The sequence below is a fragment of the Leptonychotes weddellii genome, chromosome 5 (genome assembly GCF_054177405.1).
Source record: "Leptonychotes weddellii isolate Sample4059 chromosome 5, ASM5417740v2, whole genome shotgun sequence".
Taxonomy (NCBI): Eukaryota; Metazoa; Chordata; class Mammalia; order Carnivora; family Phocidae; genus Leptonychotes; species Leptonychotes weddellii.
Genome location: NC_138373.1, coordinates 102,462,375 through 102,474,501, shown reverse-complemented (window position 1 = coordinate 102,474,501; position 12,127 = coordinate 102,462,375). Strand labels below are relative to the sequence as shown.

Sequence of the window (12,127 nt, the reverse complement as noted above, 5' to 3'; positions counted from 1 at the left end):
GTCTGTGTATGGGTTAAGGAAGTATTGTTTTAGACAATGCCCCTAAGCATGTTTTTTTCCCTGCTTTATTCCAGATCAAGTCAGCCCCGTTAGGCAGTAGAGCTGTCAAACTTCACAGCCTGCCTCACTTTAGTAGAACCCTCAGGCCACTGGGTGGGGGAGTTAGAGACAGAAGAAGCTCCGGGCTAAAATATCACAGACTTCCACTGTTCTTACTGAAGTTTAGTAATTTTTCTTGAATTAATGCTTACCAAATTGTTGTATAGCTTTGGTCAATTTCCAAAGTCCTAAAATGGTTGGTTTTGGCAGCTTTGTCAAGCTTTATCATTGCTTTTTTGGGGGGAAAATGTGCTTAGTTTCTCATTCAGCCATTCTAGAAATCCCTTCAAATGTTTGACTTTTGTCTGCTCTTTTTTGACTCTTCTGAAAGAACTAAGATTAAGTGTGATTCAGAAAAGTGAGAAAAGAAAGGCAGAAAGCCAAGAAAGAAAATGGAAAGCACCAAGCATAATCAAAGCCAAAGGAAAGTTTTGTTATATCTAATCCCAAACTTGTAACTGAAGGTAAATTGAGATTACAAATAAAGAATAAAGACTAGTTTGGAAGCAAAAGTTCTAGGTGATTGTGGGAAGAGTTATTCTTTTAAAAATAATACTTTTAGGGGTGCCTTGGTGGCTCAGTCAGTTAAGCATCTGCCTTCGGCTCAGGTCATGATCCCAGGGTCCTGGGATCGAGCCCCGCATCGGGCTCCCTGCTTGGCGGGAAGCCTGCTTCTCCCTCTCCCACTTCCCCTGCTTGTGTTCCCGCTCTCACTGTGTCTCTCTCTGTCAAATAAATAAAATCTTTAAAATAAATAAATAAAATACTATTTAATTTGGAGGCAAAGCTTTTTTTTTTTATGATTTTATTTTTAAGTAGTTTCTACACCTAATGTGGGGCTCGAACTCACAGCTCCAAGATCAAGTCACATGCTCTACAGACAGTCAGGTGCCCCATGGGAGCCACGGCTTTCTGATGAATCTTTATCCTATAGCTATCTATAAATTTTGGCTAAATTCCTTAGGCTTTAGCATAGATAGAGCACAACACAGAACAAGAAATGCCATCTCATTATTTTATGTTTTATGGGTTTTTTTCCTTTAGTATCTAGAAGTACTCTATGGAAATCTTGGAAAGAAAGAATTATAAAGCGACCTGCAACAGCTCATGCTTTAAGACCAGATCAGATAATTAGTGATGAATTTGCAACAAATACAAAGGTTTCAGAAATCCAAGATATGCTACAGGAACTCATAAACACTACGATGTTCAATAAATTGGAAAACAATGCTATTAAATATATATCATCAACGATAATAAACCTTTCCAAAGCTTTGAGTACACTAAATGATGAACTAAAAGTTTCTAACCTCCAGAGTGCCAATATGTATATAAGTGAGACAAGTGAAAAAGAAAAAGAGCTCTCCCTGAAGATAATGCAAGAGCTCAGTGAAAAAAATGAAATGCTTCAGCAGACACTTCAAGATGCAGAAGAAAAATATGAACAATTTATTCGGTCCAACGGTGTTTTAGAACCCCAAGTAGGTACAGCATTACCCACATCAACCTTGAAAGTGTTGCCTGAGCTTTCTTCACAATCATCCAGTAGCAAAGCTGACATAGAAAACAGTATGGATGATATTTTGGTTAAAGAATTTGAAAATATTATAGATGAGACCCAAACAAAAGGGACCAAAGGCTTGGGGATCAAGTGGGACTCAGCTATTTCATATACAGCCCCAGCTGAAATGACTCCAGATTTAATTGAAGAGCGATATCCTTTACTTGAAAAAAAACCAAAAAAGTCTTCTGAAGATATCACTGAAGATAAGATATCACTGAAGAAAGGTGATGTCTATCAGAAAGATGGGACTGACCAGTATCAATCACAGAAAAAACAGCGAACTAAAGGCCCATATATGCATGAGACCTCTGGATTAAATGTGAGTGATGATAAAGGTAAAGAGAAAGACTCAGAGACCAAACTTGATTACCATTTGGAGCTACAGTCACTAGAAAAGAAGAGAAAAGAAATAAAATCCATTTCCGAAGACAAATCAAAGTCATCCACTGATTCAAGAAGTCAACATGTCCCTGCTGATTACCCTTCTACTGACACAAAAAGCCAAGGTGGCAGAAGTGGAACAAGTAGTATATGGGAACAATTCAGGAAGCTCAAGCCTGAGTATTCATGTGACAAAAGCCAGATTTCTTCAGAGAATGAAGAGGAACCCACCACTGAGTCAATGGACAAAGAGAGCAAAAGTGAGACGAGCGGCCAAGCAGAGCAATTCGGGTTCACCCAACTTGGTTATTCCTCTGAGAAAGTGAAAACAAAAGGAAAGAAACACCATGTCACTTCAGAAACCACCACAAGCAAACAGAGAAAAACCGAAGAGGACATATTAGTCCTCACCAAGAAAGTCAAGTCTCACGGACTTGTGAAGCCAAAATCTAGAATAGCAGAAGAGACTTCAGAATCTACCAGAGTTCTAGGAAGTCCAGATGGTAAAAGTGAAGAGAGTAACCTAGAAGAATTTCAAAAAGCCGTAATGGCTTTCCTAAAAGAGAAAATTGATAACATAGGAAAGCCTTTGGATAAAAAGACTGTGCCAAAAGAGGAGTTTTTATTAAAAACGGCAGAGGTTGAAAAATTAGGAATCATAAAGGCAAAAATAGAGGAATATTTCCAAAATGTGGCTGAAACTGTGACAAAAACCTTGAGGAAATACAAAGATATAAAAAGTGCAGGACAAGTTGGAGAGAAACTTATGAAACGAAAAAAAGAAGTCTCAATTATGCCAGGATTGCATTTTCAGAAGCCCATTAGTGCAAAGACTGAAATTAGCACATTACTGTCATCTAAGAGCATGGACCCACTAACTGACAATTTGATACAAATGATCTTGACTGAAATAGAAGGGGAAAGAAATGCTCCAGTAGCCTCAACAGTAGGGAGAGACCACAAGGAAAAGGAAAAACATAGGCGGGAGGAACATTTGCAAGAAGGTCAAGAAAAAATATTTGGTAAGGGTCTCAAACACCAGTTGCAAGAAGGGAGTTTTTGGAAGAAGGGCTGTGAGATGATAAATAAAAAACTGCAGGAGGAAGAGTCATGGCTCCAGATGAAGGAAGGAAAGCAAGAACAACAGAAGCAGAAACAGTGGCAGGAAGAGGAAATGTGGAAGGAACAGCAGAAACAGAGGATGCAAAAGCAGACTGAACAAGAAGAGGAGCAAACACAAAGAGAAGAGGAAGAAGATTATCAGAAGTCAAAACAGCAGCAGCTGGAAGCATGGAATCGAAAAATGGAAAAACAAGCGGTGCCCCTGGAGAAGGAGAAGGGACAGCAGAAGAGGCATGTTCAGAAGGAAATGAGACATCAGGAGCTGGAAATAAATTGGGAGAAAGAGGAGAAGCAAGAGCCAAGGAGAAATGTAGAGGACCATGAAAGGCAGAGGCAGAAAAAAACAAAAGATCAGATGAAGATTAATGAGAAAAACTCCGAAGAACAAGAAAAGATGTTCAGCCAAACTTCAATGACATTGTCTCCCCGGTGGAAGACCATACCGAAAGCAGCATACCAGTTACACCAAAGAAAAGACTTCCATGGGCATCTTAAGGCATTAGACATTCTTGCTGATGGAAAGCAGCCTATACCAACCACTCCTCCCTCCACAAAATCACCCTCACCTGAGGCCCTTCCAGTTTCTGGACAGTATCCCACAAGGTTCCTCACTCTAACTCCTCAACAGGCCCAGGCACTGGGGATCAGTCTCACCACTGAGAAAGCCAAGGCACTGGGCATCACTGTCACCCCTCAGCAGGCCCAGGAACTGGGGTTCACCCTCACTGATGAGCAGGCCCAGGCACAGGGGATCACTCTCACCCCTCAGCAGGCCCAGGCACTGGGGATCACATTCACCCCTGAACAGGCCCAGGCACAGGGGATCACTCTCACCCCCAAGCAGGCCCAGGCACTGGGGATGACTCTCACCCCTAAACAGGCCCAGACCCTGGATATGACTCCCTCGCCCCAGCAGGCCCAGGCACTGGGGATGACTCTCACCCCTCAACAGGCCCAGGCACTGGGGATGACTCTCACCCCCCAGCAGGCCCAGGTACAGGGGATCACTTTTACCCCTGAGCAGGCCCAGGCACTGGGGATGACTCTCACCCCCCAGCAGGCCCAGGCCCTGGGGATGACTCTCACCCCTCAACAGGCCCAGGCACTGGGGATCACTCTCACCCCTAAACAGGCCCAGGCACTGGGGATGAATCTCAGCCCCCAGCAGGCCCAGGAACTGGGGATGACACTCACCCCTGAGCAGGCCCAGGCACAGGGGATCACTCTCACCCCCCAAAAGGCCCAGGCACTGGGGATGACTCTCAACACCCAGCAGGCCCAAGCACTGGGGATCACTCTCACCCCTCAGCAGGCCCAGGCACTGGGGATGACTCTCATCCCTCAGCAAGTCCAGGCACAGGGGATCACTCTCACCCCCCAGCAGGCCCAGGCACTAGGGATCACTCTCACTCCTGAGCAGGCCAAGGCACTGGGGATCACTCTCACGCCCCAACAAGCCCAAACACTGGGGATGACTCTCAGCCCCCAGCAGGCCCAGGCCCGGGGGATCACTCTCACCCCCCAGCAGGCCCAGGAACTGGGGATGACTCTCAGCCCTCAGCAGGCCCAGGCACTGGGGATCACTCTCACCCCTCAGCAGGCTCAGGCACTGGGGATCACTCTCACCCCTCAGCAGGCCCAGGCACTGGGGCTCACTCTCACTCCTGAGCAGGCCCAAGCACTGGGGATCACTCTCACCCCTCAGCAAGCTCAGATGCAGGGGATGACTCTCACCCCTCAGCAGGCTCAGGCACTAGGGATCACTCTCACCCCTGAGCAGGCCGAGGCACTGGGGATGACCCTCACTCCTGAGCAGGCCCAGGCACTGGGGATCACTCTCACCCCTCAGCAGGCTCAGGCACTGGGGATCACTCTCAGCCCTCAGCAGGCCCAGGCCCAGGGAATTACTCTCACCCCTCAGCAGGCTCAGGCACTGGGGATCACTCTCACCCCTCAGCAGGTCCAGGCACTGGGGATCACTCTCACCCCTCAGCAGGTCCAGGCACTGGGGATCAATCTCACCCCTCAGCAGGTCCAGGCACTGGGGGTCACTCTCACTCCTGAGCAGGCCCAAGCACTGGGGATCACTCTCACCCCTCAGCAGGCTCAGGCACAGGGGATCACTCTCACCCCTCAGCAGCCTCAGGCACTGGGGATCACTCTCACCCCTCAGCAGGCTCAGGCACAGGGGATCACTCTCACCCCTCAGCAGGCTCAGGCACAGGGGATCACTCTCACCCCTCAGCAGGCTCAGGCACAGAGGATCACTCTCACTCCTGAGCAGGCCCAAGCACTGGGGATCACTCTCACCCCTCAGGAGGCTCAGGCACAGGGGATCACTCTCACCCCTGAGCAGCTTCAGGCACTGGGGATCCCTCTCACCCCTCAGCAGGCTCAGGCACTGGGGATGACTCTCACCCCTGAGCAGCCTCAGGCACTGGGGATCACTCTCACCCCTGAGCAGGCCCAGGCACAGGGGATCACTCTCACCCCTCAGCAGGCTCAGGCACAAGGGATCACTGTCACCCCTCAGCAGGCTCAGGCACAAGGGATCACTCTCACCCCTCAGCAGGCCCAGGCACTGGGGCTCACTCTCACCCCTCAGCAAGCTCAGGTACAAGGGGTCACTCTCACCCCTCAGCAGGCTCAGGCACTAGGGATCTCTCTCACCCCTGAGCAGATCCAGGCACATGGCATCACTCTTACCCCTGAGCAGTTCAAAGCATTGGTGGTCACCCTCACCCCTGAGAAATGCCAGAGCTTGGGTTTCACACTCACCCCTGGGAAAGTTCAGGCACGGGGGTCTCCTCTCACTGTTGCACAGGCCTGGGAATTGGGGGTTCCTATTACTCCAGAAAGTGCCTGGTTGTCAGCTGTCACTCTTACCCCTGAACAGACCCAAGCTTTAGGTGCCCCTCTCTCCTTAGAACAGGCTCAAGCATTAGGGGTTTCTTTCTCTCCAGAACACTTCTGGAAATTTGGAGTCCCTCTCACCTCAGATAAATTCCATTCTATAGAATCTCCCCTTGAACAAGTACAAACTTTGGGAGCCCCCTTCATCCCAGGACAATCCCATCCCATGGGTATTACTCTCATGTCTGAGGAGGACCAACAATCAAGTGAACAGCCCTCACCACTTGGGGCCCATCCTCCTCTAGAACGTACCCCCCTGAAAGTTGGGATCATTCCTGTTACTGATAAATCCATTATAGGTGCTCCTCACATTTCTAAGCAGTTCCCCACATTGGCCCCTTCCAGTCTTAGATCATTTCAAAGATTGAAGGCTTCTGTCCTCCCTGGGAAATCCATTACATCAAGCCCTAGGCAAGCCCCAGCATCTGCTCCTATTGCTGAGAAGTCCTCTGTATTTGAGGTCTCTTCTACTCCTTTGCAGATATCAGGGTCTTCTCTTTCCCAAGACCCTGGGAAATTGCTAGGAATGAGAATTCTTTCTGACCCTGGGAAGCTCTTGGCACCACAGACTTTTCCTTCCTCTAAACAGACCCTGGTTTCTGAAGGTCAATCCACCTCTGTTCAGTTTGTAGCACCAGAGGTCCTTCTATCCCCTGGGAAGCTTGCACTGGAGACCCTTCTTAGTTCTAGAAAGTTCTTAAGAGACTCTTGGACCCCTCAGCTACCTCTGATATCAGAGGCCCCCCTTGCCCCCAGGCAGCCCCTTATATCTGGAGTCCCACTCTCCTCTGCACAGATTCCCAGTCTCTTGGCTCCTCTTTCCCCTAGGAAGCGCTTGGTTTCTGGGACCTCTTCTATCCTGGAACCTAGACCCTTAACACTCTTTGAGCAGCCCCAGGCATTCCAGCCCCCTCCTACCTATGAGCAATCTCTCTATCTACAAGTTCCTTCTACTCTTGGGCAGCATCACGCTTCCCCACTGTGGATCCCTCCCAGCCCTGGGCATCCTCCAACACTACGGACCTCCCCAACCCCTGGGAAGCCCCAGAAAGATATGTACTCTTCTATATCTAAGAAAAGTAAGGAAAGATTGGCAATTATTTCTTCTCTGAAATCTAAATCAGTCCCTTTTACTGCAAAGGACTTCCAAATATCAGAGGTCTCTGACACTTCTGAAGAAATCCAGACATGCCATGATCCTATTGCCATGGAACAATTTAGAACATTTCAGTCCTATCTCACCGATTACAGGACACCAGTATCACATACCCCTTACACTGGTGGGAGGGCCCTTCCCCCTCTCATGAAGCCTCTTACTACTAAACTACCCAAAACATCACAAATTTCATCTTCTGAATGGGACCGGAAAACCCAGTTCCCCCCTATAGATAAGTCCTGGATACTGACTTCAGATTCAGTTACCAAGAAACCTAAGATGATGGTGTCCCCTTCCTCTCCCCAAGAGCTCAAAGAGCAGAGGTATTTTGTTGATGTAGAAGCTCAGAGAAAGAACCTGATACTCTTAAATCAGGCCACAAAATCTTCTGGACTGCCTTCACAGCTACACACAACAGCTAGGAATCTCATAATTGAGACACTTCATATGGACACAGTTCGGCTGGGATACCTATTCCGCAAGTACATTGCTTACAGGCTGATCCAGCGTGCAAGGTAGATATAAATATTGAATGTCCAGTTTTCTGGTTTAGTCCTGATTTCAAATATCCTCTCTTCATTGTCCCATAAGTATATACATATCTGTCATATTAGATGTTCTAGAATATTATCTTATAGAAGGTCTGTGGTATGAAGCCTATTTAAAATACCAAATGGAGATAAACTTTTTCAGAAATAAAAAATGTCATATAACATGATCTATTTCATCCATTTATATCTCTAGCTAAGATATATTTTGTGGATCATGGTTGATCTCCAAAATATCAACTTTAAAAGCTTGCTTCCAATTATTCTAAACTTTTTTTTTTAAAGATTTTATTTATTTATTTGAGAGAGAATGAGATAGAGAGAGAGAGAGCATAAGAGGGGGGAGGGTCAGAGGGAGAAGCAGACTCCCTGCTGAGCAGGGAGCCTGATGCGGGACTCGATCCCGGGACTCCAGGATCATGACCTGAGCCGAAGGCAGTCGCTTAACCAACTGAGCCACCCAGGCACCCTCCAATTATTCTAAACTTCTAAGTATTCTTTTTTTAAGCTGTTTCTTTTTTCTTTTTTTATTATGTTCAGTTAGTCACTGTATAGTACATAACTAGTTTTTGAAAAATTTCTAAGTATTCTAAATTTCTTTCATCTTCTTGGGTTCACCACAAGATGTATGATTCTTAAAATGGGAGATGGCAGGTTATATACAAGGTGTTGCCATGGCAACTTCGCTGCTGAACTGACATGGAGGAAATAGGTCCTGGTCTTGATTTTTAAAAATTGCAGAAATAGGGAAAGTGACAATTGTCCTGCTACCCTTAGCACTTATGTTTGAGGTTACCAACCTATTATTTGGGGGATATCTTTTACCTAAAATTGTAAGATGCCAAACGAAAACCTATACTAGGAAAGGTTATCATTAGTATTATTTATTATTATTTATATATCATTAATTATAAGAACAACTTATATCATTTATTCAACAAACATTTATTGAATGTGGCAAGTATTGTACTAGGGTTCTCATGAAATTTACATTTTTGAGGACTGAATTAATTTGGGAACTAAGGATTAGAACAAGGTACAAAAACAGACTTATTCAAGATATAATCAAGACATTTATTTATTTATTAATTATTCATTCTTTCAAAATTTTATTTAAATTCAAGTTAGTTCACATATAGTGTAGTATTAGTTTAAGGGTAGAATTTAGGCATTCATCAGTTGCATACAACACCCAGTGCTCATTATATCAAGTGCTCTCATTAATGCCCATCACCCAATTACCCCATGCTCCCCACCCAACTCCCCTCAGTTTATTCCCTATATTTGTCTCTTATGGTTTGCCTCCCTCTCTGTATCTTATTTTTTCTTCCCTTCCCCTATGTTCATCTGTTTTGTTTCTTAAATTCCGCATATGAGTAAAATCTTATGGTATTTGTCTTTCTCTGCCTGACTTATTTTGCTTAGCATAACACACTCTAGTTCCATCCACATAGTTGCAAATGACCAGATTTCATCCTTTTTGATGGCTGGGTAATATTCCATTACACACACACACACACACACACACACACACACCCCACAGCTTCTTTATCCATTCATCAGTTGATGGACATTTGGGCTCTTTCCATAATTTGGCTGTTGTGATAATGCTGCGATAAACATGGCATGTGCCCCTTTGAATCACTATTTTTTATCCTTTGGGTAAGTGCCTAGTAGTGCAATTGCTGGGTTGTAGGGTAGTTCTAAACTTTTTGAGGAACTTCTATACTGTTTTCCAGAGTGGCTGCAACAGTTTGCATTCCCACGAAGAGTGCAAGGTTTCCCTTTCTCCGCATCCTCACTAGCATCTATTGTTTCCTGAATTGTTCATTTTAGCCATTCTGGCAGGTGAAGATGATAACTAATTGTAGTTTTGATTTGTATTTCCCTGATAATGAGTGACGTTGAGCATCTTGTCCTGTGTCTGTTAGCCATTTGGAGGTCTTTGGAAAAATGTCTATTCATATCTTCTGCCCTTTTTTTAATGAGATTATTTGTTTTGGGGTTTGTTAATTTTTTTAAGTGGGTTCCATGCCCAGTGTGGGGCTTAAATTCACAGTCCTGAGATTGAGAGTCACATACTCTACCAACGAGCCAGCTAAGCTCCCCAGGTTCATTATTTTTAATAATATTTTGTACCTTATTTAGAAAGGCTCTCTCCACTCTGAGAAATATAAAAAATTCTTTCTAGGTTTCTTTTGGTACTTTTATGGTTGGTTATTGGTTTTTTTGTTTTACATTTAAGTCTCTGATTCACAACTTCCTGTTGAGAGATATGGATGTGACTTTTTTCCACATGGCTACCCAGTTACCCCATCACTACTTACAAAATAATCTACCTTTTCCCCTATGGTTTGAATGTACCTTCATCATAATTCTTGTATCATTTAGGTCCATATATAGACTTTCCATTATTTTTTGTTGATTGCATAGAGATGAGTCATTTCTATTTTTTATTATTCATTGTAGTTTTATTATTACGATGTGGAATCTTTGTGATAGTCATTAGTGCTATTTGCCAGGACTTTTCAATGAAATGTAAGCAGAATTGATATATGTCATTTCTGCATTGAGCTTGTCATTGTTAGTTTGAGACCCTCCAGAGTCTCCTTTTCCTCTGACATAACCCACATTGTTCAAGGTGATGGCTGTTCAGATAGCCTGTGTCCTTCAGAGTATACAATGAAGCTCACTCCCTGATGAACCATGATGGATTTGTAGTATGAGCAACAAGTAAAATTTTGTTGTTAGCCACTGAGATTTATATTCTTCTTTCTGAGAAAGTTGTACTTTCACTGGAATCCACATTTTCAGTAAGCACCATCACCACCCCATCACCCCTGCCCAGATGATTCAGTCCAGGTGATCAGGGTCCAAATTTTGAGAAATGCTGGTATTGTAGAAATAGAGAAGATTTGGGTTTGCTTCAAAATCTGATATTTCTTAATTATGTAACTTCAGAAAATTACTTAACTTTGCTCATATTCCTTTTCCTCTTCTATAGAACAGAGATGGCAAAACACTATCTGTTCAGAAGGCTTAAACGTGGTGGTATATATTATTGTAAAGAGAGAGAGTATATTTTTATGATTGTTCCTCAAGATCCTATGCAACATCTTCCTATGAGGCCTTCTTTCTTCCTCTTGTTAGTATGAATTATGCTCTTTTTGCTCCAAGAGCATGTTTAATTTCTTTTCTATTTAATTTAATTTAATTTCTATCTAGCATTTATTTCATTCTCTTTGACATAGTTAATTTATTAGTCTCCTATTCTGGCTTGTAAGTGCTTTGAAGGCAAGGACAATGCCTTTTTCACAATTGTATTAAGTGCTTTCTATATGTCTTATACATATCAATACCAAAATTTTAATATTAAAGTATATATTAAATAGACTTATATCAATCTATTAAAATATAAAACTATTAAAATAATAAGCAACACTATTATAACACTAAAAAACTCTAACATTAATGAAAACTTGACAGTCATAAAGATTTTTGAAAGTTTAGTCATATAAGAAACTAAACTAAGGCCTCATTAAGCAAGCCTCCACCCCTAAACGAGTTAGGGTCAGTCGTTATATCGATCTCATTCTTGTTAATTTTTTTCAAGAAACAACATAATCAGACGATTACAAGCCATCCAAAACACTGGGAAAGGTTATGAGACCCAGAACCTCTTCATAATGCTGAGCAGAATTGATGACTACCAGAAAAAGATGATGCAGGTCTGGACCAACAAGCAGAAGTCTTTAGAGCAGAAACGGAATCAATGCCTGGGGAAAATGATGTTCTTATTTAGCCAGGTAACTTGTTTTCTATTGTCCCTCCCCAGTGTGTTGTAAGAAAAATGAAAGTGGTAAGCTTGGAAAATAACATTTACCTGGAGCTACCATTTTTATTAGTCTCCTACGGCTGCTATAATAAATTACCACAAACCTGATGGCTTAAGACAACACAAATATATTTTCTTGCAGTTCTGGAGGCCTGTTCATGAAATCAAGGTGTTGGCAGGGTTGTTTCCTCCTGGAAGCTCTGAAGGAGAAATTTGTTTCATGCCTCTCTCTTGGACTCTGGTAGCTGCCGACAATCCTTGGCATTCCTTGGCTTGTAGCTGCATAACTCCGACCTTTGCCTCTGTCCTTCCCCTGGCCTTCTTCCCCGTGTGTCTTATGTCTTCTCTTCTGTCTCTTATAAAGCTATATGTCATTGGATATAGGACTCACCTGGTTAATCCAGGATGATCTCATCTTGAGATCCTTAATTACATCTATAAAGACCCTTTCCCCAAATAAGATCATATTCATAGATTCTGGGAAACATATCTTTTGAGGAGTTCACCAT

At 43.6% G+C, this 12,127-nt stretch overlaps 2 protein-coding genes across 3 annotated transcripts in view; one reads left to right on the top strand and one right to left on the bottom strand.

Annotated features, from left to right (window-relative positions):
- Positions 1-12,127, bottom strand: part of LARP4 (La ribonucleoprotein 4) — a 207,018-nt gene that overhangs the window by 128,228 nt on the left and 66,663 nt on the right. The window lies entirely within an intron of this gene.
- The window catches only part of FAM186A (family with sequence similarity 186 member A), a 70,110-nt gene that overhangs the window by 53,679 nt on the left and 4,304 nt on the right, over positions 1-12,127 (top strand). Inside the window, exons 4-9 of the mRNA XM_081821671.1 lie at positions 1,144-3,794; positions 3,939-5,342; positions 5,451-5,816; positions 5,991-6,207; positions 6,421-7,750; positions 11,397-11,589. Of these exons, the coding sequence (XP_081677797.1) occupies positions 1,144-3,794; positions 3,939-5,342; positions 5,451-5,816; positions 5,991-6,207; positions 6,421-7,750; positions 11,397-11,589 (6,161 nt within the window). The remainder of the gene's footprint in view (positions 1-1,143; positions 3,795-3,938; positions 5,343-5,450; positions 5,817-5,990; positions 6,208-6,420; positions 7,751-11,396; positions 11,590-12,127) is intronic.